General features: G+C 42.1%; 1 protein-coding gene across 1 annotated transcript in view; it reads right to left on the bottom strand.

Annotated features, from left to right (window-relative positions):
• Positions 1–1,460: 1,460 nt before the first annotated feature.
• SOBP (sine oculis binding protein homolog) overlaps positions 1,461–27,563 on the bottom strand; it is a 119,029-nt gene continuing 92,926 nt past the window's right edge. Inside the window, exon 6 of the mRNA XM_077811698.1 lies at positions 1,461–3,413. Coding sequence (XP_077667824.1) covers positions 1,461–3,413 — 1,953 coding nt within the window. The remainder of the gene's footprint in view (positions 3,414–27,563) is intronic.

Raw genomic sequence — 27,563 nt, 5'->3', positions numbered from 1 at the left:
GAAAAAAACTCTTTGTGAGCAAAGGGAGAGCTCATTCTGTATTCAAGGGTATAAGAGCAAGAACAGTAAATACAGTGGTCCCCATATAAAAAGTTAGCGTTTATCACATCCCAGTGTCTGTGATTGTGCACTTATTCTCTATTATGAGCATAGAGGAATATTGCAGTATCCCAGATACCACAACATGTTAATTGTTAATGGATACTGAGCTGTTAATGGCAACTTCTGTGAGTCATTACTGCACTACAATGGACAGCACAAAATATGATTTACTGGAGGTTATGGAATACTCTACAGATTGTAATAAAATTTGGCATGTCACCAAGCCATATCCGGCAAATCGTCAGTATTTGATTTCTGAATGGGTTCTTGTAACACCCACCACTCTCCTTTTTTTCTTAAAGAACCTCTCCAATCTCATGTATCTAAGGCAAATGCAATTACATTGTGCACACACGTTTGAAGCAAGAATAGACATATATTAAAGTATTAATTTTATAAAGGTACTGTTTTGTCACCAGGACTCAGCAAATTGGGGGGGTTGAAGGGAATGGGTTGCAGAACGTTTTTGCCTCTGGATCACTGTTTCACCTCAGTGGGGTGGAATTATTATTTATATTGCAGTAGAGCCCTCTGGCCTCAGTCACGGACCATAATAAAAAATATAAATTTGAAAAAAAAGTGCTAACATGCTTTTAAAAGTGAGAGAGATGGACTGAGACAGGCGTCTGGGTTGTAAGGGAGCGGAGTTCTACATCCTAGAGGCCACCAGGACATAAACATCACTGCCTATTAACCTGAGACAAGATGGTAAGATCCCTAATGGGAGATGGGGTCTAAGCACAGATACCTACTGGAGCAAAACTCAAGAAAGAACTCTTGAACATAGCCAGGGCCTAAACTGCTTTTAACTCCACCTGTGCCAGCTTGAAGTCAGTGTGTTACTCTGAATGCAGGTTGGAGTAATATGATTGTGATTAACCAAAACAATGAGTAATCATGCGCTGAACTAGCAGCAAGCTGTGGAGTTGGTCTGCTCTGCTGAGGGGGAATGACGATAATTAAACATTGTGGTCATGAGGACATGACTTGCCGGTACCCAATTGGGTTAAACATTTAAAACCAGATTGACTGCTCAGACCTAGAACTTGTGATAGGTAGAGATCCATGAGTTAAGACATACACAACACAAGAACTTCACAGCCAGCACCATAGCGGAATGTTCTGTGAGCACAAAGCTGAAGACACTGCCGATGGGTGGAGGATTGACAGATACAAAGATGATACAAGACAAAGACAATATTAAAAACATAAATAATAATATTTTCTCTTTTTTTGTTAATAAATCGGAATCTCTCTCTTTGTTTTACAAAAGCCATATCCATATGAGTGTGAATCATACCTGAAAACACTGATATTCATTCTATTCACACAGAAGGCAGTAGTGGTTACACAAACCTTTACTTATTCTGATTTCGAATTCGGAGACACCTCCTTTTCAATGGTGGCTCCAGATCCTCTGGCCCTGTGCTGAGTATTGGCGTTGAGATTATACATGGTGCCATAGCAGTCTTTTCTGCTGGTTTTGGCACAGGCTGGATCACACAACCTGTCTTGGGCAGCATCCGCAAAGCATATGCATGGTCCTCATCTGCAGGGTTGTTAAGGTTGGGGTCTTGCTTGTCTCCCCCAGTGAGGGGCTCTTCCCCCATCTTCTTGCCAGCCTCTCCTTCTAGGTGGCAGTTTGATGCACAGTTGTTCTCCTTAACAGATTCCAACTCACTCACTGCTGGCTCTTCTTGAGGTTGAGGCTTTTTCTGCTCTGGGGATTGTTCTGAGTTCTTAGAACCCTCTGTGCTCTTTGTGCCATTCACAATGACATTGCAAACTGCTGCACTAGTTTCTAGTCCTGAAGTGCCAGAGGCCAGTGAGACAGGACCACAGTGAGCTGGGTGGCTGCAAGGTAACATTTTTGTTTCAATTGGGCTGCAATTGTCCCTGCAGTTGCTGCAGTTCCTTTTATCTGAGCTACTCAAAGCCAAATTTACAACACTGTTAGGTTCACGTTCAACTTTAACTTGAGCATGTAAAGCCCTGTGGATAACATTGTGTAGCCTAGACCTGTGCCCTACAGTTAGGTCTATCACACCATCCTGTGGACCCTGTAGTACACTGGAAAAACTAAATTTATTGTTCATTGGACTACTAGGTCTCACAGTCAAATCAACAACTTCATTTCTACTATGCTCCTGAACCACTTGAGCTTGATTTAAGGACTGGCCCGAACAGCTAGGTGACGAGTCGGAGGATTTAGAAGGCCCTTGCTTTGAATCTCTAGGGGACGTAGAATTATTTGTTGGCTTTGCCCCTGCTGCATCACTGGAGGTACTTGGAATGAAGTTTTCACCATTGCTGGAGAAGCCATTGGGGGGCTTGGAATCATTGATGTGAGGGATGGGAATTGGAATAGGGATAGGTACAGGCAAAGGAACAATGACAGGATATGGCACTAAGAGGGTTGGAGGTGGCACCAGTGGGGCAAGAGATGGCAATCCAAAGTTCATCATCTGTGGCATAGGCATAGGACCATTTGGCATCATGCTGACAGGGGGAAAGGGAAGGCTAGGTAAAGGAGCTCCGGGAGGGGGAGGTGGTAGTAACCCTGGGGGATTGCCAGGCATGGTAGGTGTTGTTGGGGGATGAATATGAGGTGATAGCATTGGCCTGTGCATGGGGCTGGAGGTGGGACCTATATTCCTGGGACCACCTGGTGGCGGACCAATTCCAGGAATCATTGGATTGGACAAAGGGCTATTAGGATTTGAGGCATGATGAGGTGGCCCTCGAATAAATGGTGGACGGATTTGCTGCATAATTTGCTGTTCCATGAATATGGGCAGAGGAACTGGCCCCCGGTTTGTCATCACCATGGGAGGGCTTCGAGGTGGGACACCAATTGGAGGCACAATGCTAGCAGGTGGCTGAACAGAAACTGGTGGAATATTTGGATTCTCATTCATGGGAATAGGTTTGGGAACTGGCGTGGGGATTTTAGTGACAGAGCAGTTGGCAGTGTCAGACGGAGAGGCAGTGGTAGACGCTGATGGTCCAGGGCCTTGAATTTGGCCAGCTGCAGACACTGGGGATGGGGCCTTTCTCCGAGCATCTGCTAGCGGTATATTCCAAGAATCTGGAGTCAGCAGCTGTACCCCAGTACCTTCTGCTTTATTTTCGACTGGAGGATGTAATGTGCTGCACAGTCCAGCTGGAAGATTGGCCTGTGTCTCTTTGTAGAAAATGTCCATTTTGTACTGATTGAGACATTTTGCACTGCAGAACTGAAGCCTTCGTTCCCCGTCCCCAAAATCCAGATACTCTTTTGTGTGTCTTATGTGCTTACACCAGTCACATACCTACAACACAGTAACAAAATCAAAACAGGTAAGAAAAGTGATCTTCTCTTTTTGGTGTAATTTTAATAGTCATTTTTCAGTGCTTTCTAAATATCTGATTTATTTCTCTAACAGGGACAAATTAGAAACATTGTGTGAAAATTACATTTTTTTACGTCAGAATATAACTGAACTAAATGTCCCAAATTTTTATGGCCCTCCTATTCTTAACTCTGTCTTATACAATACATTAAATATTATATATACATACTGTGGAGGAGATCCTCAGCTGCTGTAAATTGGCATAGCTTCACTGACTTCTTAGACGTAGCTTCTATGACAACTTAAGCCAGCTGAAGATCTGTGTGTGTGTGTGTGTGTGTGTGTGTGTGTCTCTGTGCGCCTGCACGTGTATGTGGCTATGTACCTACCTGGTACATAACCTACATGTTCTTTGACATGTTGAGTTGCTACACGATAAATACGATCAAGAAACAATTTGAAAAGGATTCCAGAAAGATCCTCAAAAATGACTGCAAACAACGTCTGCTGAGCTACAGCACCTTGTAACATTTTACATTATTAACTGTGTTAGATAATAAGTTGGAAAGGGAGACGTATTTTAAATGGTATCAAAAACCAAAAGCACCATACATCATTTGCTATGCGTTCCAAATAGAAACTTGGAAACAGTCATGAAATCTGTGTAAGGTTCAGATATTACCAACTTGTGATGTTTCGACAAGCTGGAATTATTTTCTGAGCTGTTTGCCCACTCTTTTCACTAGTCACTTTGTGTAAAACTTCTTGGCAGATGAAGTCTTATTTAGCAACTTTTCAAATACTATAGCAAAAACTTAGTATTACAAGCTTTTTCTTTTTTTCTTTTTTCCGTTTTATTCCTTTCTGCGCTATGACTGGTGTGGTGAAGGCATTGCCAATTTTTTTTTTTTTAAGTAAGGATACAGAACTAATTAAGCTGTGAAAGGCTTTCTCAACTGTAAACCACTAGACACCAAAGTTCAAAAAATAGTCATTCTAGGCTTCAGAATCCATTACTTCAGAGAAATTATTGTGATTTCATTAACACATTAATTTTGCAACACCAACAGCTCTCACAGATGGTGAAGACATGATCTACAATTCAAATATGACTCTTGTTTGCACAAATGCCTTTCCTTCATATGGCATTTTAAACAAGAATTAATATGAGTAATCTTGCCATAGCTATAAACAGATAAACAGATGTCAGATTTTTCAGTGCCTTACTTTTTGACAGAATGTTACATACACAAGCCCTCCCACCATTTTTTGTCATTTATTTGAGTTCTCAAAATATTCCATACACGGAGACTTTAGCGCTCTCTATAATCAGTATGTTGAGCCTCTGACCATGTCAGAATACAGTACTATATTGGGTGTATTCTTACTTTTCCGAACAGCTTTTTTAAGATGACTGTCTTTACATTTTATATATAATATATATATATATATATATATATATAAAAACAAAAGAAAAGAATATCACTGTGAAATGGCAGCTTTAAAAACATAATTAATTTTAATAACTATTGGCCATATAAACAATTCAAAACAACATATGTCGGACATTTGATTACTCATCTCATTTAACTCTCAGCTTTCTTTCAATATAAACAGTGATGACATTTTAGAGTGTGTGTGTGTGTATATATATATATATATATAGTTATACTATTTTTTTTTTAGCTATGTAGCTCTTTGGTTATCCTTTAACCATTTCTCTCTTTCTCTTATGCACTGTCTCTCTCTCTTTTTATTCACTCATGAGGTTTTCATCCTGACTCAAAGATTTTTTAAAAGTATTAAACTAAATGATCCTTTGACTACTAAATCACCTCTGAAGTCTGGAAATCAATAGGCCAGATTGTCATCCGGAATAAACCAGTGTAGTTCTATAGAAGTCAAAAGTGCAACACTGATTTACACCACCTGAGGATCTGGCCATATGTAGTTTGTTATGCTCAATGCAGTCTACATTCTCATTTCCACTGCATTGATCCAGACAAGAAAGAGAGTTTCACTGCACGTTACAAACCTTACAAATGTGGCAATCCCTTCAGAGCTGGAAAAATAAAAATGTAATGTCCTACAATTCAAAATAAACTGGTAAACTCATAACAAAAGCACCAACATAAAAGCCTTAGCTGGAAAGATGCACCCAGACCTTTGTAGGACTGTAAAATGATGTGTACTCACAGTGAATACAGCAGAACTCCTTCCTACTGTATAGGAAGTATTAAGGGGGAAGAACTGTTGGGTTTTATTAATTGTAATAAGAAGTAGTGAAATGCTGCCCAACTCTGGGTCACTTTTTGCCCTCTTCACATTCCCACAGAAGATACCTGCAAAATGGAGCAATTTTCTGAAGCGGAAAGAAAGTTGGGCACAAACCACAATTTCCCCATAGCTCCAGAAATCCCTTGTACTGAATGGGGAGCTGTGACAGGGGTAGATAGCTGCCAAGAGAGAGCTGAGGGATGGACTCAACATAGGTCATTATCCCCATTTCCTCAGACCAGCTGGGATTCCTACAGTGTACTGATTCCTTCGCTGGGATGGGCGTTCCTCACCCCCAAACGGGAGTAGTTGCCATGGAAAAGCACATAAAAGCTAAGGGAACGATAGTGACAAATGGGCAGATGGGGACTGGGAAGTAGTGCCGAGTATCGGGCATGTGCTCCAGTGCCCAAGGCCTTTGAGGCTCTTGGAACACCTAAGGGTTTGTAAGGCAATCCCCCACCGCCTCCATGGGGCCAAACCCTGTCCCCCAACAGGATGATCCGGTGAAACCCCATAAGCTGAACCTGAGGCTTCTCTGGCTTTTTCAGAGTTTTTCAGGAAGGAGAGAGAATTTGGCTCTGAGTCTGCACTTCAAGTTAATAGAAGCTTTTCCTCAGTAACGCTGGCAATATTTGGCCCAAGGTAATTTTTGATGTAGAGTTTGCCAAAATGGTATTCACATTCCATTTATAGAATTGGGTATAAGGGAGTAAGGTGCCTCCTTAATCTCCTGGGCAGGCTACACTCCCCATGGGCTACAGCATGGGAAGGGCGCTACTCCCTCTGCTGCACAGATAGGTAAGGAATACGCAGGCAATGAAGAGAACATTGATCCTGTCTCTACTCCCAACATACTTTTCAGCAGAGCTGAGCTAATGCAGAGTGGTTGTAATCTGCTACTGATCTATACCAGCAGTAGAATACTTCCCCCTCCACCCAGTGGAGCAAGGGAGTAAACAGGGCTCCACGCCATAACCTCCTCTCTGGTCTGCTCCTGGGATGGTGTAGCTATGTGCTGCCCCTTCTTCAGGGCACATTGTAAAGTGACAATCTACTCCTAAAGACTTCAAGACTGTAGGCAAAGAAATAATTGAGAAAAATAGGAAGGGATTAAAAAAAAAAAAAGCTTCTTTATCTTTCTACTGAAGAGCTCAGTGGCTTTGGCCAAACAGATTAAAAGAAAAAATACAGCAGAAAACTCCTGGCATCTTTCTAATCATTTAATTGTATTGGTTATCAGTTGAAGAGTTCACTGAAATACTTCAGTGTTTTATTGCTGTATTGATTTGTTTGTCTCCAATGGGTTCCTATGGCACCTGCAGCTAAACAAATATTTTCTCTTCTCTGCTAAAATAGTTAGAAATCCTGCTTAGAAATTCTCTACTGATTTGTCCTGTTTTCAATCATTCACTGAGGTACCAGAAATGCTCAAGCCAGTCTGCCTCACTCACACATTGATCACAGCCCTTTCAGTATCTTTTATCATCAGATAAAATTAAAGGCACAAAAGCTAGATGCAATATTTCTATTCCTGTGAACATTCTAGATGGACCAATGTCTCATAATTATCTAACTGATTTTATGCAATATCCCAAAGTGATTAAGGTTAAGGTAACTGATACCTGCCTGTCTGAAATACTTTGTGAGGATGGGGAGGAGCGTATGTGACTTCCTGGTAAAATTACATCCTAGAATATAATGCTAAAAATGGAGAAAAACAATCCTTCAAAGTGGGGAGAAATTACTGGAGGAGAAAAATGTCACTTAAGAATTAATGTATCAAGTCTGTCTTACAGGATTGATCATTTAAGATGAGGTCAATGAATTTATGATACCAATGGCTATATCACTCAGGGTAATAAAAGAGAGCAATATCATTCATTTTACATCTAACTAATGACATGCTCAAAGTAATTACAGATTTCTTTAAGAGCCATTGCTGATTACTTAAGATGTGATAGCTAGGTGAAACATATATATCTTTCAGTTCAATAAAATAACATTTTCCTATCTGTGAAATATACAGCAAGTGTCATTTAAAAAAAAAAGGAACTTGCATTATAGATTGATCCTCTGTGTTATTTTTTACAAACTGCTTGAAATCTGTGTGCCCTCTTTTCATTTTCCTTTTTTATTACGTTATCTTTTCCCTTTATTGTACAGACAAGTGAGGAGTTAAGTTGCTGCAGAAGGCTTTTTAACAGTTGTGTGTAAAATGCTGTAATCCTTATGCAGGCGAGTAGTCCCACAGTCCACCGTGGAATTGCTCATGTGATTTAATGCTGCATGATCAAGTTCTTATGGCCCGATTCAATGCCGATGGAAGACAATGTAAAGACTCCCATTTACTTCAATGGGCTTTAGATCAGGCCCTCAGTGCTAGCCTCTGCTTGCAATGAAATCAGTGGGAGTTTTGCCATTGATTTCAGTAGGGTCAGAAGCAGGGCCAGAATATTTTCTAAGTAGCTGCACAGTGTTCTACAGATATAAAATTCAGTTCATCATGCTAACATAAAGGAATGCAAAGCAAAATGCTAAAATGATTATATATGTAACCTTTCCCAACAAACCATTTCCAGCTGCACTTTCTATTTGCAAATTTCTAATAAAAAGGGATGTGGGGCCGTCAAATTACTGCCTAATGAATAATGTGTGATAATGAAAATTATGGTGATGAATGGTCTGATCTTGCGAGGCACTCACTGCCTCTTGAGCGCCTTCATGTCCCTTTGAATATCCTTCCAGCATCAATCCCTAGATCCAACTAGAACATTTCATACCTCAAATGCCATAAGACCTAAATGACAGAAAGATCAGAAATGAGATAAATGCATATCCCATTCAACTGTAACACAGCAACCCTCAAGAAGATTAAATTTACCTTACTGGGGCATGTCCAATTCTAAACAACAGAATGAACATTTCCTTAAGTACATTTAATTTATTTATATTTTAGTGGCAGGGTGCCAATGTACTACTTATCAGCTCCAATGGCTTGATATCATTCACCCTTTTCCTGTGAAATGTGTGGCATTCTACACCACTAGACCACTCGGAAGACACTGCATCAGCAGAAATATTACTCTCTCTTGGTATGGGAACACCAAAAAAACCAGAGCTGTGGGATCCTATAACTCTTTCCATCTTGTATTTCTCCAGAACAGAAAGAAAGCTATTCATGTTGGCAGTCAAGCCTTTATTTTGATAGAAACATCCGAAGTGGAGTCCAAAATTTGCCATGAGGTTACCCACACAAGCACAATGTACACATTCTGCTGCTCTTAAACGGATATGCTTATAGCCCTGGGCACAGAATAATTAATACTTTAATCAGCTGTCAAATGCAGGAGTGAAGTTCATCCATTAGTGTAGCCCACCACTAACCTCTGGGCAATAATCTAGTATCAGACACTATTACATTAAGAAACACATTTGCTAAAACCGCTCTGTCTTTGGAGATATTTGCATCAGCCTAAGAGAAATCACACATTAGTAACACTCAAACAACATAGCCACAATTAAAAAGAGTATCCAGGCATTATCCCATGCTTCCACAGTATTTTGCATCAATGGCAGCTCCATTGTAGAGTTTAGAGAGACAGAAGAAAGGGACCAAAAAGAAAAGGAGTACTTGTGGCACCTTAGAGACTAACCAATTTATTTGAGCATAAGCTGGCCTAGTCTGTAGTCAATTCTGTGGCTCCAGAATCATAGAGATCAACAGAGCCAGCTGCAGTGGGCTCTAAATGTTACTATTGTTATTTATTATTTGTAGTGCAATAGTCCTCTAGAAGCCCTGGTCGTGGATTGGGGCCCTATTGTGCTAGGCACTACACACATATAACATAAATACAGTGCCCCAAAGGGCTTTCAATCCGAGTGAAATCCTGGCTCCACTGAAATCAATAGGAGTTTTGCTGTTGACATCAATGGAGCCAGGATTTCACCCTAGCTGCATACAACAAAGATACAGGGGGAGCACAAAGTAACGTGTAAATGTAGTTAAATGTGTGATTTTATTCCAAAATACTTTGACAGGCTACGAAAGTTCTGCTTTTCTGCTTCTCCAAAACCAGACGATGAGTAACAAAACTTCCTTCCTTGGTCAGGGAAACACGTATACTGATTTCAATGTGTGATTGTCTAAGTAAGGCCCTCTGGATTGGGTCCTTACCAAACGTGGCAACAGCAAAAGGCTGCAGCCTGTCAAAGTATTTTGGAATAAAATCACACATTTAACAACATTAAGTTATTAAATAATCATCCTGGAAGCTGAACTTGCCAACACTGCTCCAGTTATATGTACCCTGCAGATTTTCTAAACCCCACTTGGCCTCGTACCCTGCCCTCCCATTCCCACCCATAGTTGCCTTTCCTTTAACCCAGATCAGGGCCCCAGCTCCTTCCCTCTACCTCCCCACACAATGCTACCATCAACTATCCCAGAACATACAAAGAGAGGAGGCAGAGGTCTCTCTCACCCTTTCACAGTAGCCAGAAGGGCCACCACCCTCTCAACCACATCTTCCCAGCAACCAAGAGGGAGTCTGATCGTACGTTTTTCAACAGGGCCCCCGATTTTTGCATTCTGCCAATACTGGATCCTGCAGCAAACCAGAAGGTAGGAGGTGGCACACAGAGAACTGTTCACATACAGAAGTGTCTAGTAAATATTCAAATGAGTCACAATCAGGACTGTTGCATATAATTCAATACACCTCCTTGTTTTTCAAATATTTTCCTATGCACAGAATAGCAAGTATACTGCAGAACCCATTGTGCTGCAGAAATTGGGGAATCTTGCCACAGAATTAGGTACCGCATGCCACAAAGTACAGAAGGCCCTGACCAGGTGGCCCTCTGGGCTGTGTATGGTGCCTTCACAGCAGGCTCTTGAGGAGACAAATTGGCCTCTCTGATGGACAAAAAGCAGCCCTACTTACTCAGGAGTTACAGAGCAATTGTGCAGAAAGTGCCATGCACCGCTCAAAAGGAGAATCATGTGGGCCTGTGGGATGTCTGTGGGGGGAAGCCTATTTTGCATGTGAGAGGTGTCTCAGCTGCTCACCATAATCAGCAGTGAAGGGTCTCCAACCCCAAACTAGAGAAGAGTGTTAAGAAGTCCCACTGCTGTTGTAGAGGTCGTCATCGACCAAAGTGAAGGCTCTCCTACTCCCCATCACCTCTGGGATTTGGAGGAGTGGAATGGCTAAAGCCTTTGCTATAATGGGCCCCTTATTTTCTCCCTGGCTGAGTTCTGCTGTGGAGCTGCCAGCCAAAATAATATCTCTTGGCCCGATAGCGCCTTTAAAATTCTTCCCCAGCTGACTGAACCCAGGCCATTTTGATGTATCAGGGAGACATTCACCAAAGTTATTCCCATGAGCCTGACTGTCATAGAAGGAAAGTCTAACAGGGAAGTAACTTCTTCTTGGTGAATTATGGTACCACAAATAAGACATGTGGTGCTGGATGCTGCATGTGCCTGCACTCAGGCAGATCCACTTGCATGACCCAACCCTTAGATTATAAACTCTTTGGGCCAGGGACCATCTCTTACTCCTGGAGGAATTCTGCGCCACTGCGCATATGCAGAATTCATGTCCCCCACAGATTTCTTTGCTTCCCTGCAGAAAAAATGACTTTCTGATAGGAAAGCAAAGGGAAGCTGCAAAAGCAGTCACACACCACTGCCTAGCTGTGCAGGTACATCATTTCAGGTACCCAGAGCAGCTGCTGGAGAGGTAAATCACCACAGGGCTGGGAACACCCCAGCCAGTGGCTCCTACCCTTAACCGGGATCAGCTGCTAGTCCCAGCTGGGCTGGAGGCAGGAGAGTACGGGACTTCCTTTTCCTCTGCAAGGAGTGGCTAGGGCTGTGTCAGACCCAGCCCCAGAAACCTCCGCCAGCTGCAGGAAGCTCAGCATCCTCCCCTGCTCCCTGCTCTCATCGCTCCTCAGCTGCGGGGGGAGGGGTCACTGTACGGGGAGCTGCTCCCCATCCCCCCAACCCCTGTGTCTCTGGACCTCCCATACCCAGGCACCCCTGCCAAGCCCCACCCTGTACACCCAGAACCCCGCTAGCTCTCCATACCCAAACCCCACCCCATTGAACCTCAACCCCTGCATCTGGAGTCCCTTGCACCCAGACCCCCTGCCTCTGGACCCCACCCCTGCACCCAGACCACCCCCACTGAGCTCCATGCACTCAAACCCCTACCCTGATGCCCCATCGCCTGCACCATCTTGAGCCCCTACATCCAGACCCCCACCCCATTGACCCCCAATTAGCTGCACCCAGACCCCCACCCCACCAAGCCCCACTCCCCCAGCACTCAGACCTCCCTGCTGAGACCCCCATGCCCAGACCCCTCTGCTGAGCCCCAACCACTTTCACCAGGAAGCCCCTGCAGGGTCCCATTGCCCCTGCACCTGGAAAACCCCCCCCCCCCCAACGAGCCTCTGTGCATCCAGATCCCCCCACACCTAGACACCCCACTGAGCTGCCTGCACCAGATTGTCCCACACAGAATCCTCTTACCCCACACCTGGATCCCCCCACACTGAGCCCCTCCACACTTGGATCCTGCCTGGTTGAGCCTGCCTGCCCCACACCTGGTGCAGAGGAGCAGGACCCCATGGTGTTTTTGGGGCAGGTCCAGGCCTTGTGCTGTGTCAGGATTGGGTGCAGCCTCACCACTGAGTCTGTGTCTGAGGTAAGAGGTGGGGAGGCTGCAGGGTGATCTCCCATCTTTGTGCAACCAGTGGCCTGTGCTCCCCACTGCCATGCTGACAAATAAAACTTGCAGAATTTTAAAATATAGTGCACAGAATTTTTAATTTTTGGTTTAGAATTTTTATTTTTTTGGCGCAGAATGTCCTCAGGAGTAAGAATCTCTTCATTTATGTGTGTGTACACACACAAGCAGCTAGTACAAAAGGAGCCCAATGCCCTTATCATGCTCTATCAGACAGTATCACAGTGCAAATAATAATAATTCTGAATTTTGTGCTGGCCCTTCATCCACGGCCCTAGGCACCTCACTCAAGGATTCTAATTTAAGGCTGCATTTGTGGTAGGTGTCAAGTCAAATTGGAAAGATGCCGTTGAACTGTTCGTAAACAAACATGCAGCAGTTTGACTGACAGAAAGATCACTCCGGCACACAAGAATTTCCTTTCAGCGTTTTCTGATTCCGATGAAAAATAAGTATTAAGCATGACAAACTAAGGCACTTAAATATATTTGTCAGTTGCTGTTTGTATAGCTTGCCCCGTACTGCTGAGGGACTAGAGCTTGCGAAGGTGTTTGCTCAGGTGAGCTGGGTTGGAGAGATGCAGAGGAGAGGAAGATGGGGTGAACATGCTCAGCCCAGAGACAACAACAAATAAAATTGAGGGAATAATAAAAAACCCAGGATTTTTCCATATAGCTGACCTGTAATTCATAGATTTCTGTTTATTTTAATGATGTTTTATTCTTTCTCAGTGAATTTAGTTATTATGAAAGGTGCTAGACTAACAACCCTGGAAATTTAAGTCTCCTAGTCATTGATAGGACAGGTACAGCCTAGCCAGTGGCAGCTCAAGGCTTCCTTTCCATACCCGGTGGATATGTCTCAAACCTCAGCTAAAGGGAGCAACCCTAGGGGAGAGAGGGCTGTTCAGACTCTGTACCCAGCCAGCTTTTGGCTTCTCGGCTGAGGCCAACAAAGAAGGGTGGCAATTATGGTAGGGTGTGTGTGCATGTTTGTGTGTGTGTGTCTGTATTCCCTCACTAGGAACCACACTGAGGCCACTAAGACGGCATAGCTTCAGTGGAGCTATGCTGATTTATGCCCACTGACAATCTAATCCAGAATGTCTGTTTAATATAATGAAGTGGTTACACCTATTTGTGCATAGGTATATAACTAATGTTTTTTAAAGTATTTGCCTGCTGGAATATTATTTCAGCTATTTTCCTACTGCTATCTATTCAGTGACATGAATTACTTTTATTATAAGAATCTGAATGTGTGGCATACCTTCTCAGTGTTGGTATGTAACCCAAGAACTCCCATCATGTAACTAAGGCCCTGTGTACACTACAATTACTACCAATTCACAGAACCTGGTTTCAACACGAGTGTAACCAAGCCCTCTGACTCAGCTGTAATTAAAGTGAGATATGGCCTGAAGTCTGGTCAATACTATGAGTTCAACAGTTCTGGCAACAGGCATATTCTAAAGCAGTCATTCAGCACAGTTCTCCATACTTGATCACCATTTTCCAACACGGTGATTGCAAGAGAGATTGTAGCACTGTTTCCCTGTCCAGTGAGGTTAGGGATATTTTTTAAATAACCATTTCAGCTGAAATACTGCTATAAAAGGATCCTAAGGCAGGTTCTAGCGTGCTTTAGGAATGTGGTTATAATACAGTTTGAAATCATATTAGGTGTGAATGCAAACATGTTATTACATTATTTGTAGCTTTGCATGAAACAGTTTACAAGATAGAACACTGCAGAGGCCTGTAATTTAAAACTGTCCTGTGACAATTTTAAAGTCTAGATCAGGGTAGGCAACCTAAGGCACGCATGCCAAAGGTGGCACGCAAGCTGATTTTCAGTGGCACTCACACTGCCCGGGGTCCTGGCCACCAGTCCGGGGGCGGGAGGCTCTGCATTTTAATTTAATTTTAAATGAAACTTCTAAAACATTTTAAAAACCTTATTTTCTCTACATACAACAATAGTTTAGTTATATATCATAGACTTATAGAAAGAGACCTTCTAAAAACGTTAACATGTATTACTGGCTCGCGAAACCTTAAAATAGAGTGAATAAATGAAGACTCGGCACACCACTTCTGAAAGGTTGCCGACCCCTGGTCTAGATACTACATTGTATACTACACAGACATACATTTTAAAGAGGAAGAATATAAGGATTGATTTTTTTTTTCTTTCTCCTCATTTTATATGACTCTCATGTCCTGTTGGTGATGTGACTATCCTCACTCTCTTCTCTTCAAATCTTTACCACAGTTTTCTGAGAGGAGAATACTGGGTCATTTAAATATGAGACCCACTCTGTCTCCATTTTTCATTCTAATTAGTCTATGCTACGTGAAGCATAAGGAGAGAATAGAGCTATTTGGTAATTAATGGTTAATGATAAACTGATTTCATTTTTGAATGACTGCACTTGTCATTTGTGGTATTTAAAACATACTCTATTCAAAGCCCTTGTGTTTCTTTATTTCGGGGGGGGGGAGGGGGAGGGGGACGACTCTTTTAATGTTTCCAGTCAAAAGCAATGAATGTAAGCTATGCAAATGCCCAGTGGAAATCTAGGTTGGTTCTTATTTCATCACAATGGCTGCATATCTGATTTTGTATATAAACAGCTGAACTCTGTTTTTTTCAACTCCAGTCTGAGGCTTTGAAACTGAAGTAAGAACTTGGGATCTGAAACTGCCGGTGAAGCTCACAGTATTTGGAAAGCAAGACTTCAGGGGAAATGAATGTAGTGTGTAGTGGCATTCACCAAGAAGAAAGCACCAGAAATCTTCCTATCTAAAATATTATAGAATGCAATTAGTAATGGCATTTAAAGCTTACTCTTTCATGTGAAGCTGATATACTTCTAGAAGGGAAAATATCCTAAAAAGAATAAAATAATAATTTGCTGAAGATGTAAAAATAGATGGGGGTGGGAGGCTGCAGGATGAGGGAGGGTGGTTAAATACTCTCAACAGGACAACTTGGCAGGCAGAGTGACCAAGTGCTGGAATGATTTTGAAGTCTGTCACCTGCACTGGAAGAGTCGAAGACAATTGTACAAGTGCTGCTCTCAGGCTAGCTTGGCAGAGTGCATTCAATTTACATCACTCTTCTTTGCCTCTTAGATGCTACTCTTTGAAACTGCACTGTGGACCAAAATGCACATCACAGCATTCAGCCTGATTAACTGGCCTCCATGCTGGTTGGTTCCCCAGGATTTGAGGGGAAGGAATCCTCCCTCTGGGCTGTGGATGAACAGAGGAGCCACTCCGTAGCTCCTCCTGTAATAGCCCCTATGGCTGTTGCACTTCCTTCCCCAAGGAGACTTGGCCAATGGGACTTATTTCTTACTTGTGAATCCATGGCCCTGTGCTAGGATATAGATATTCAAGCCTGTCTGTAAAGGCCTATACTCTCAGAATGTAGGTATACGTTTATCATTTAGCTAGTAATAGAGGTGTACAAGAAAGAATCTGTGTAAGGGCCTTCTCTCACTGTGACAGTCTGAGGCCCTGTTCTTAGGCCAATGCCTTTGGCTAAGCAGCAGAGGCAGCCATAAGCTGGGAAGCGAACGGTCACAGCCTCACATTCCAAACTAGTGAATATGGGGCTGCTAGGAAGGTGATCCGATCTGTCACCTCCAGAGAAAGGGAAGAGCCTAGAAGATGTAAAAGGAAATTTAGGTTGATAGTTTTCTGTCTGGTAAGAACTCACTTATCAATAGACACAGCTGGGAAACCCTTATGTCTTTATAGATGTAGTTGTGAAATCCTCACTTCTGTATTGTTTTGTCATTATAGTTCCCACTTTGCTATTGTTTATTTGCATGGTCTCTGTCTGGTTCTGTGATTGTTTCTGTCTGCTGCATAATTAATTTTGCTGGGTGTAAACTAATTAAGGTGGTGGGATATAATTGGTTAGCTAATCATGTTACAATATGTTCGGATTGGTTAGGTAAATTTCAGTAGAATGATTGGTTAAGGTATAGCTAAGAATATTACTATATAAATTAGGGGCAAACAGGAAGTAAATTGGGATTCGAAAATAAGGAAGAAGGAACTTGGATTTAAGCTTGCTGGAAGTTCACCCCAATAAACATTGAATTGTTTGCACCTTCCAACTTTGGGTATTGTTGCTCTCTGTTCATGCGAGAAGGACCAGGGAAGTGGGAGAGTGAAGGAATAAGCCCCCTAACACCCTGGCCTATCCCCTGAGGAGCAGGTTATAGGCAAATCATACAGAGCACAGTTCTACAGCACAAAGGAGTTCAGAGTCCCTGTACAGTCTCCTGGCATCCTTACAGGGACAGGGCAGAATTTCCCCCTCTGAGAAACACAATCTCCAGCCTACCCATCTAGCCATTTACACACTCACTTTAAAACTTATTTTGGAAACACCCTAAAGAAATGATCATTCCATTGTCGGATTTGATGTGTTTGTAAGATGAGAGGCTAGAAAGACACATGGCATAAAGAGACTAGAGGGAGAGGGAAAGTCAGAGCTGCTAAAAAGGGGGTTCCCTCTGATTAGCAGTTTTTGTGATTCAGACACTAGCCCACAAGGAACTAGATCAAGGGTAGATTTTTTAAAAGCACCTGAATGACTTACGAGCCTAAGTCCCACTGAAAGTTAATGAGACTGAGGCTCCTCCATCATTCAGGCACTTCTGAAAATTTTACCCTCCGTCCTTCAACTTAATTTATGTGGGTCAACTACAGTTTTGCCATTGACTTCAACAAAACCAGAGTCAAGACCTTTCATTCTGTGTGTTATTAAAGTTTCCTTTATCAAAACATTCATACTCACCAGCATGAAATTTAGCAGGGAAAAACTAAGGGACTAGAAACAACAGTTAAATTACATAGGTGTAGCTCTCCGTGTTTCTGAACTACTGTAACAGCTTCCTAAAACTGGTGATTTTCCTTTCTGATCTGTAAGCCATTCGCACCACAAGGAGACCATTGTTTCCTCATGAAAACAGCATGAACTTTTGCCTCAAACTGCTGCTACTGCAGCCTTTCAAAATATCAAAAGCGAGGAACATTTTAAGCACCTTGAGAACATGACAAAAATTGTCGACTTTGAATACTCATGAAATAAAATGAAAGAAAGTCACAAAGTAACAGCTGGAAAAACATTTCTGGAGTCTATAAAGCACTCCTCCACCACGTGCAATGCCTGCAACTGCTCTTGTGCAGGAGTGGAAAGGCATACAAAGAAAAATCCCCAGAAGATAGTGGAAACTCATTTCTTTATTCAGGATGAAGTTCACAGAGATGTCCTTGCAAGGCCCTCTAACCACATATGTCTCTGCTGCTCTTCTATAGGAGTCAGCATGAGTGGATGGCTGTGCAAGGGTACTTCTTCATTCCCTGGGCACTGAAAACGTGGGGCTCCATATCAGCCCTGGTTTGGAGCAGCTGTTGGGGCCATCCATGGGGGAGGCAACTGATCTGCACTTATATGGCTCCAGCAGCCCCAAACTCCTACAGAAGGGGCATGAAGACTTAGCAGCTGCTATTCCAGATAACAGGATTGAATATCAACTGCAGAAGGTCTGTATTGCAGCCCCAGAGTTGACCAGTGGGTTGAGGGAATGGACTCTATATTTGCTATTCCTTGCTGAATTCTCTGCACCAAGCCCCAGTAACCAGGAAGGGGAAGTGAATTTCACCCTAAGAGTAATTAGTGTTGAAAATGTATTAGATCATTTTGAGAACTGGGAACATTGCTAAAAATGGGGAAACTGAAAGGTAAAAGGGGACGCAGCCAACTTACTAACTCCAAATTGTTTAATGGATGGCTGAGAGCTCACCACAGGACAAACACTGAAACCTAACAGTTTTGTAGTGTCAAATATTTAGATAATATTAGAAAGCTGATAAAAGATTTTTTATTCTGTAATTAATTTACTCCTTTAGTCAGCACCTGAATAAACATGTTCTCCCTCCTTTCAGTATAAAACTTTACTCTGGTCCTACAGCAACATAACATTTTGAGATGGAAAAACCCCCATGTGGCTCATCTGTCTAAAATTTATACCTTGTAATATCTTTTTCTTCTATGTATTTTTCTCTAATATTTTATTTTTTATTTCCAAGTGAATATAAAAATAACAATCCTTCTTCAGTATGTTTCCAATATCCCATGAGATGGTTGACAGGAATATAAATGTAATAATGAGGTGGTTTGAGGGGCAGGTTAATGTTTTTTGCTCTCACATGATGCTTTTAGCCTTAGGCTTTGCTTCAGGCTAATACCACTTTGTCTGGGCCAAAATCACCAATGAACACCCATTAAATCAGTCAAACTTAAATCTACTGTTTACTGAGTGTGGTGAATAATACTGTAATCTAAGTCTGAAATATTGTAGGTCCATAGAATAGTAAATGGAAATGTAAGTCAAGACCTTGATAAATCTTTGTGATTTATCAGTAATGAAGAATTCTGGGCCTAATTCTCCCATCACTTGCACCAGGTTTATACTGGTGTAATTCTCATTGACTTCAGGGCAATTACTTCTGATTTATCCCAGTAAAAGTGAGAGGCTTGTGGACAGCAGACTCTGGGTGCTGTTAACTGTAATTCCATCTATCTATTTAAGTCGGGGATCTTCAAACCTTATTAGTATTACTTAATATTTGTATTGCAGTAGTGCCTGGAGGCCAGGGCTAGGCATGGTACAAATAGACAACATTTTCATGGTGTGGACCACAGCTCAAGAGAGTCTCTTGTAGTATACCTCACCTCCACACCAGCACAGACCATGTCCCCTCCCATTCCAAGCATATAACAACTCGGGGGGTGGGGAATATAGCAGTTGCATTTGTGGAAGATAAATATTGGGAAGTTATTTAATGTATTTTTAGTAAAGCTTGTTGAAAGTTGTTGACATTTTTCATGACCAAGCTTTGCTATTTTTCAACCTGCTAATAGAGTAGTAGTTCAGCTCTTTCCAAAATTGGACCATCAAGAGTAGACATTTTGAGAACTATTGAACTAGATTCTTACAATGGTGCCCATCTCCACGTTGCCTTAGCATCAGCTACAAAGCATAAATAGAAAGCCCGTGCTCCAAGGCCCTCTTTAATTTTGAACAACAGGGACCTGATCCAAAGGCTTCCATTGGTTTGAACGAGTTTTGGATCAGGCCTCAGAATTGTCACAGTGCCTTGCATGATGGGGTGAAAAGTGGGAAATAATATACTTGTGTCCAATATTTTGAGGCTGCATATGCATATGAAAGGATGTAAAGCAGAAAAATGTCTTTGACCAGCCCAGAGGAAGCATTCTGGATCTCTCCAGTTTCTCTTGCATGTAGGCCCCAATCCAGACTGACCGCCATCACAACGAGAGCTGTATGTATAGACTCATAGACTTTAAGAACCTCACCCACCCACCCTTGTAATAGATCCATAACCTCTGGCTGAGTTACTGAAGTCCTCAAATCATGGTTTAAAGATGTCAAGTTACAGAGAATTCACCATTTACACTAATGTAAACCTACAAGTGACCCATGCTCCATGCTGCAGAGAGAGGTGAAAAAACACCAGGTTCTCTACCAATCTGACCCGGTAGAAAATTACATCCCAACCCCAAATATGGCGATCATATAGAGTCCCTCTAGCCCTGCTTCCCAGTCTCTTAGCATAAAATCCGCATTTGAGACAAACCTAATCTATAAATGGACTATCCTCACGTTTGGACTCTTTTCCAAGTGAACAACTCATAATTAAGGCAACATTTAATCATGGGTATTTTTAGTAAAATTCCTGGACAAGTTACAGGAAGAAACAAAAAATCACGGGCCCCGTGACCTGTCCATGACTATACCATAAACACCCCTGATTGAATCTTAGGGAGGGCTGGTGGGGGGGGAAACCCGGGGGCCCACTGCGGGAGAAAAGCCTTGGGAGGGGGAATGCCCCAGGGGCCCATGGCACCCACTGCTGGGGGGAACACCCCGGGCGGCCCGCCGACAGTGGTGGGAGAGCCCCGGGGGGCCAGCGGCTGCTCTGACCATAGATATGGGGAGGGAGAAGAAGGTAAATACCAGGGCAGAGTATACATCTTCTGCCCAACCTGCATACTCTCAAATTAGAAAGGGAAGTAGAAGAGAAGGAAAAAAGAAAACCTCAGTGAAGTTCTCTGAAGTAGGGAGGATTTCTGACGTTCCCTAGCATGACTGGGATGGTTCCTAACTAAACCGATTACTAAAAAAATTCCCCTTTTCAATAAATGTACTGAATGTATGAAATGAGAGATTATGAAGGTGAAAGACTAAGAGCACAGCAGAGCCAACCATATTGTAGGTAAGTGTTTGTGCTTCCTTACAAACCTTTGCTAATGAACCTCTATTCTTTTTGGCAATACCCTTCTTAGTAGTCTGGGCTTCCTCTGAGCAGAATGAGCATTGTGCCGTGTATTCTGTGTCATGGTGACAAATGTCAATAGGGTCTAGATTTATTTGTGACCTAACTGGCAGGTTGCAGAGTGGACAGATTGGTCTATTAATGCCCTGCCCCACCTAGTGCCAACAGCAATCTTCCTCTGAGCTCAACCATTTGCTGTCTTTGTTCAGGTAATGTGTAATATGTATTTCTCTTTGGTAATTTACCCACCCATTTCCCATGCAGGTGTGGACAGGGAATTTATGACTCAAAATCTCTCTAGGCCTTTCTATTCAAACTAAAATACAGAGAAATATTTCTTTTTCAGAAACTTGTTATTTATTTATCCCACTGTTTTAAGAAAGTTATAATCACTGGGTTGTACCAGACATACTGCTGTTTACATAATATCACATAATGGGCCAAGATCTACTCTGGTTTATACCAGGGTAAATCTGGAATGACTACTGAGGTCAACGGAGTTACTCCAGATTTACAACAATGTAACTGAGAGCAGAATTTGGCTGAAAGTATGCACTTCTGACCAAGCAGGGCATATTATACTACAAGGCAGCCAGACATGCAGTTTGGCAAAGAACACAGCTACAAAAAAACCTTTGTCATGCATTATGTTACCATATACGGCACACATTTCTTGTTGGTATGGATTACCTGCACGGTAACACTACAGATTTTACCATGTCAATACATCATGGCAAAACACTGTTGTCCTTACAAGTTCACACTGATAACTTCCTCATAAAACATAAGTAATGAAGTAGTTACTGTGGAAGCTTCACTTCAGTAAGGAACAAAATAACACATTGAAGCCCTGATCCTGCAACTAGATCCATTCAGGCAGACCCTTGTGGAGTTCCCTTGAAGTCAATAAAGCTCCACAGAGATGCAACAGTCTGCCTGCAAAGTTTTGATGGCAGGACTCATGTATTATTTTGTAACTGTGTGTTCCACAGGGTAGAACTTTAATGGAGCTATGCTGATTTAAACTAGTGGAGGATCTCGTCAGTGAGTCAAAGACCAATAGTTATTATATACAAAGACTTCTAATCAGATATTTGTCCCATACAACTAAAGAGACACAAAATATTTTACTGACTGAAGAAGTCAAATCAGGGTCAAGTGATCACAATTCAGTAATTCATAGAAAGTAAAGAAAGGATGATTCTGTAGTGAAAGCATGGACATGGGATTCAGCAGATCTAGGTTAAGTTCCCCACTCTACAACAGAATTCTTGTGACTTTGAGCAAATTACTCACTCTATGCCTCAGTTTCCCATCTGTGAAATGTGAATAATAATTCCTTTGTCTCAACTATTTAGGTTGCAAGCTCTTTGAAGCAGGGACTGGCTTTTACTATGTGTATGTACAGGGCCAGCGCAGTCAGGCCTCAAGTTCAGTTGGTGCCCCAAACCACTACATAAATAGTACAAAATATTATTATTGTCCTTCCTTCCATCCTCACCTCACCTAGTATACTGTGTGCAGTTCTGGTCTCCCATGTTTAAGAAGGATGAATTCAAACTGGAACAGGTACAGAGAAGGGCTACTAGGATGATCCGAGGAATGGAAAACTTGTCTTATGAAAGGAGACTCAAGGAGCTTGGCTTGTTTAGCCTAACTAAAAGAAGGTTGAGGAGAGATATGATTGCTCTCTATAAATATATCAGAGGGATAAATACTGGAGAGGGAGAGGAATTATTTAAGCTCAGTACCAATGTGGACACAAGAACAAATAGATATAAACTGGTCATTGGGAAGTTTAGACTTGAAATTAGATGAAGGTTTCTAACCATCAGAGGAGTGAAGTTTTGGAATAGCCTTCCAAAGGAAGCAGTGGAGGCAAAAGATCTATCTGGCTTTAAGATTAAACTCGATAAGTTTAATGGTATGATGAGGAGATAGTATGATGGGATAACATGATTTTGGTAATTAATTGATCTTTAAATATTCATGGTAAATAGGCCTAATGGCCTGTGATGGGATGTTAGATGGGGTGGGATCTGAGTTACTACAGAAAATTCTCTCCTGGGTATCTGGCTGGTGAATCTTGCCCATATGCTCAGGGTTTAGCTGATCGCCATATTTGGGGTCAGGAAGGAATTTTCCTCCAGGGCAGACTGGAAGAGGCCCTGGAGGTTTTTCGCCTTCCTCTGTAGCATGGGGCATGGGTCACTTGCTGGAGGATTCTCTGCTCCTTGAAGTCTTTAAACCACGATTTGAGGACTTCAATAGCTCAGACATAGGTGAGAGGTTTTTCGCAGGAGTGGGTGGGTGAGATTCTGTGGCCTGTGTTGTGCAGGAGGTCGGACTAGATGATCATAATGGTCCCTTCTGACCTTAGTATCTATGAATCTCTGAATCTGCGTGACTGAGCAGTCAGCAGTAGTTTCACCTGAGTATAGACTGCAGGATTTGGACCAAAATGTGTGTGTACACACAGGGACACGTACAGACACCTTGTTACACAACATATAACTCATGAAATCAGTAATTAGAGGATGCAACATAGTAACTAATGGGGAAAAGGAAAAGTCATTTAAGGAAAGCGTGTTTACCCGGGAACATGATTGAGGGTATTGACTGTACTTCACATCTAGACGGGAGATGGTTAGAAGGTGGGGGGGCATGCTAGTTAACCTCAGGCATTTGTCCAAGTACCACAAGAGATCTGAGGGATGAGTTAGGGTTGAAATTCCATTATAGGTTTTAAATAATTAAATTCTACATGTTTGGAAACTCATTTCTTCCTATTACTTTTTAAATAATTAATCTGTATTTACATCTGTTGAACTTCATGGAGCTATACACATAACAAACTTGAATCAAGTTGAGAGAAGGAGCTTCTCCTGTCTGATGGCGGTAAGATTTTTTTTGTCATATACACTAACAGAAGTTTGACTATATTGGATTATTCAAATTATAGTTCAGCTAGATGATGTAGATCACAGACACATGTGTAAGTAGTTTTCTATCATATTAATCAAGAGTCATTAATCAAAACAATAAAATAAACTTTAAATCCCCCCCAAAAAATTGTGCTTCTAAAATCTTAGAACTGCAAATAATGATAAAAATTAAAGTAAATGAAAAACCCCAGGGACGGATCTTGTTCTTCACATTATTTTCAGTCTACTACTTCCACCCAGCTTGTTGTTTCCTGATTCAGTTCATTACATTTTGAAAGACAGTGAGCCAGCCAATCTGAATGGCACAGAAATACAGTAGAACCTCACAATTACGAACACCTCAGGAATGGAGGTTGGTTGTAACTCAGAACAAAATGTTATGGCTGTTACTTCAAAAGTTTACAACTGAACATTGACTTAATACAGCTTTGAATCTTTACTATGCAGAAGAAAAATGCTGCTTTCCCTTTAGTTTCTTAGTAATTTACGTTTAACACAGTACTGGACTGTGTTGGGTATTTTCCCATAACTCTGGTGTTCACACCTCTGAGGTTCTATGGTATTTCCATTTAGAGTAGTTCTTCTCCAATGGGTACATTATTTATTTACCTGTACTTCCAGTTTCACCTAACTAAACTCCTGTTGAATTCCACATGTTTAAAAGCAAACCATGCAACTGCAATTTCTTATTCATAAAACTTCCTAAACTATAAAATGCTAAAACAGTCCCCTTGAAGTGCTATTCTGCTTTGAAAAGTGATTCTGTAAGAATGGCATTACGGCTACATATTTATTGTACATGTGATTTCTAGCTCAAATTAGCTCTATTTACCATATAAAAGGATACACGTGCACACACAGGCACATTCTTCTAGCTGGCAGCCCAGCCAGTTCAGTCTGAGTTCTTTCCTTCTCACATCCCATTACTACTACTAGAAATTCTGCTGGCCGAACTGTAGCCTCAATTACACCCATATGGCACCACTGTCTTCAAATCAAGCTCTCAGTTACATCTATGCAGGTATATTGAAGTCTAATGGGATTGCACAGGTATACCTGAGGACTTAATTTGGCCTGTGGAAGCCTTAGTACTGGTGATGACATAATTAGGGGAGGGTGGGGAAGAAACCAGCTTGACTTTCAGATCCCAGGCTGACTTTGCAGTTAGGGGAAGAAAAACATCTTTGATCTGAGGTGAAGTAAGTTTGTTGGAAACCAAGGAAAAATGGTAAATAAGGAATCATAATGTCAATTTTAGAGTCACATTTCAGGACAGAGCAGCACTTAAAACTTCTTATGATTTTCCTTATTATTACTAAAAGAAACAACACACAAATCAGAGGACAAACCTCAGCTCTAAAAATGACAACTTTCCCATTTACTCCATTGACCCATAGAGCTCTAATTCAGAGTTCTGAGGAAAGAAACTAAACATCTCCAAACACTAGAATGCAAACATTGCTGCACAAGGAGAGAGCATGAGGTCAGATTTCAGTGGAATATGGGATTCTATGCCAGGCACAGAGATCAAGGACTGACTAATTCAAAGCACAGGAAGAACTAACACTTTAGATGTCAGCTGTTTCAAGGATTATAGGCCCTACTGTTTCTGGAGTCAAGGTAATAATCAGAATGGTGTATGTATTAGGCTTCTTGCAGAGATAGCCAAAAGTACAGCCTTCTACTCAGATTCAGTTTTAGGATTTTGTTTCCTTTTTGGACAAAGCTAACAGTGCAAAGTTTTAAGGCTGTTTTAAGGATCAAAACCTATCTTAATAAAAAGAGTTGTATGATTCAAAGTGGAAAATTATATGGGAACTATATACTCAGTTGAGAGCGAGACAGGATTCTGTGACTTTATATCAGGGTATCCCTAGGGCAGGTACATCCACTGACAGCTTCCTAAGTATGTTCCCCCTGCCCACCCCATCGCCCCTCCAGTATTCATGTTTTCACATAAATTCAGATTTTGGCATATTGCTTGATTCTGGAGACATCTTCTGTGTGCTGGATCGCTTATGCAAATTAAGCAAATGTCCTAGAAATTAATCTTGAAATACCTTGGGATAAAGAGCTTATCACATGGTGCTAAAGTAGTGTACAGCATTTTGTGATGGACTGTTTACAGTTTGGGAAAGCAGAAGAACATTCTAGATGTTCTCAAGCTACATACTCAGGTAGAATATTCCCCTGATACTGTATTTCTCAGACTTGAATGCAGAACTGACTGACTAGAATTTGGAAAAAAAAACCTAGGGGATTCCTACCTAAAACCTAAGCAAAACAACAATTCTGTGATAGAAAGAGAAGTGTGCCCTTTAGCTACTGTTACCCAAACATTCAGACCTCTGTAGTTCAGTTTGCCAGCACATTTAAGCTCGCTGAAGTTTTCTTGACATAGTTTTTATTTTCATCTGTAGGTTTCCCCACTTACAAACAGATATTTATCGTATACATTATACATTTGTAGATATATAAATGTATAATGTATACAAATATGGAAATAGGGCAGTCAAAGTCAACCATGTAAATCACTGGCAATTAAGTTGAGAAGAGTGTTGTCTATTTGAATGGCTACTTTGAGCACTAGAAAACCAGTTTGAGAAAGAAAACTAGATAGTTTTGTGCAATACTATACAGTTCAGTTGATTCCCTATCACAACTGATATTTTCCTTGTATTCGTAACCAAAATTCCCAAATGTATTTTGAAAACAAATGTCATATGTCAGTTGCTGTTTGCTAGTGACGTTCTAGATTTCTGAAGCATTTATTTATGAAGGGCTGATCTGCACTCCTGACTCAGGGAATGCTCCATCTGAAATACACTAGGTAAAACTCAGTAAATAGGATGGTAAACTTTGGTAGATATGTTTTTGTACATAACTGACATTTAGAATATAATAATTAAATCTAAATTAAATTTGTGTGTGGGCACCTTCATTTGAAGCATTACAATAATTAAATGACATTAGCACTCTGAAGTATGTATCTCAGAACAGCAAAGAGCTATTAGCATTACTTAGCAACAGTAAGAGCCTTAAAGGTCAATTTTACCTCTTTCTTTTATTTCTTTGTTACTGTTCCAAAAGTGGAGGGGGAGAAAGGGGGAGGGAGGAGGAGAGAAAAATAGAGATAAATTACCAACTGGAGTAATTGGACTGCCTCATTACCTGTCTAAGTACTTCCAAGGCCCCACCATGATTGTCTGTTAAGGGCTGCATGTAATGACCACCTAGAATAGAGGTGGGCAAACTACGGCCTGCAGGCCACATCTGGCCTGCGGGACTGTCCTGCCTGGCCCCTGAGCTCCTGGTCCGGGAGGCTGTCCCCCCTCCCCCACAGCCATGTTGCCATGCGGTGCAATGATCTGGGCAGCAGGGCTGCAGAGCCCGGCCTGACCCGGTGCTCTGTGCTGCACAGCGCGGCTGCCTGTCATGGTAAGGAGGGCAGCACGGTAAAGGGGCAGGGAGCGGGGGGGTAGGGGGTTGGATAGAGGGCAGGGGAGTTCGGGGGGTGGTCAGGGGCGTGGATACGGGTCGAGGCGGGCAGAGGGCAGGGAACAGGGGTTGAATGGGGGCAGGGGTCCCAGGGGGGCAGTCAGGAAGGAGAGGAGGGGTTGGATGGAGCAGCGGGGGGTAGTCAGGGGACAGGGAGCGGGGGTGGTGGTGGATGGGGCAGGGGTCCCGGGAGGGCAGTCAGGAAGGAGAGGGGGGGTTGAATTGGGTGGGAGGGCAGTTAGGGGTGAGGGGTCCGGGGGCGGT

Source organism: Eretmochelys imbricata, chromosome 3 (assembly GCF_965152235.1).
Source record: "Eretmochelys imbricata isolate rEreImb1 chromosome 3, rEreImb1.hap1, whole genome shotgun sequence".
Taxonomy (NCBI): domain Eukaryota; kingdom Metazoa; phylum Chordata; order Testudines; family Cheloniidae; genus Eretmochelys; species Eretmochelys imbricata.
This window is presented reverse-complemented; position numbering and strand designations above follow the sequence as displayed.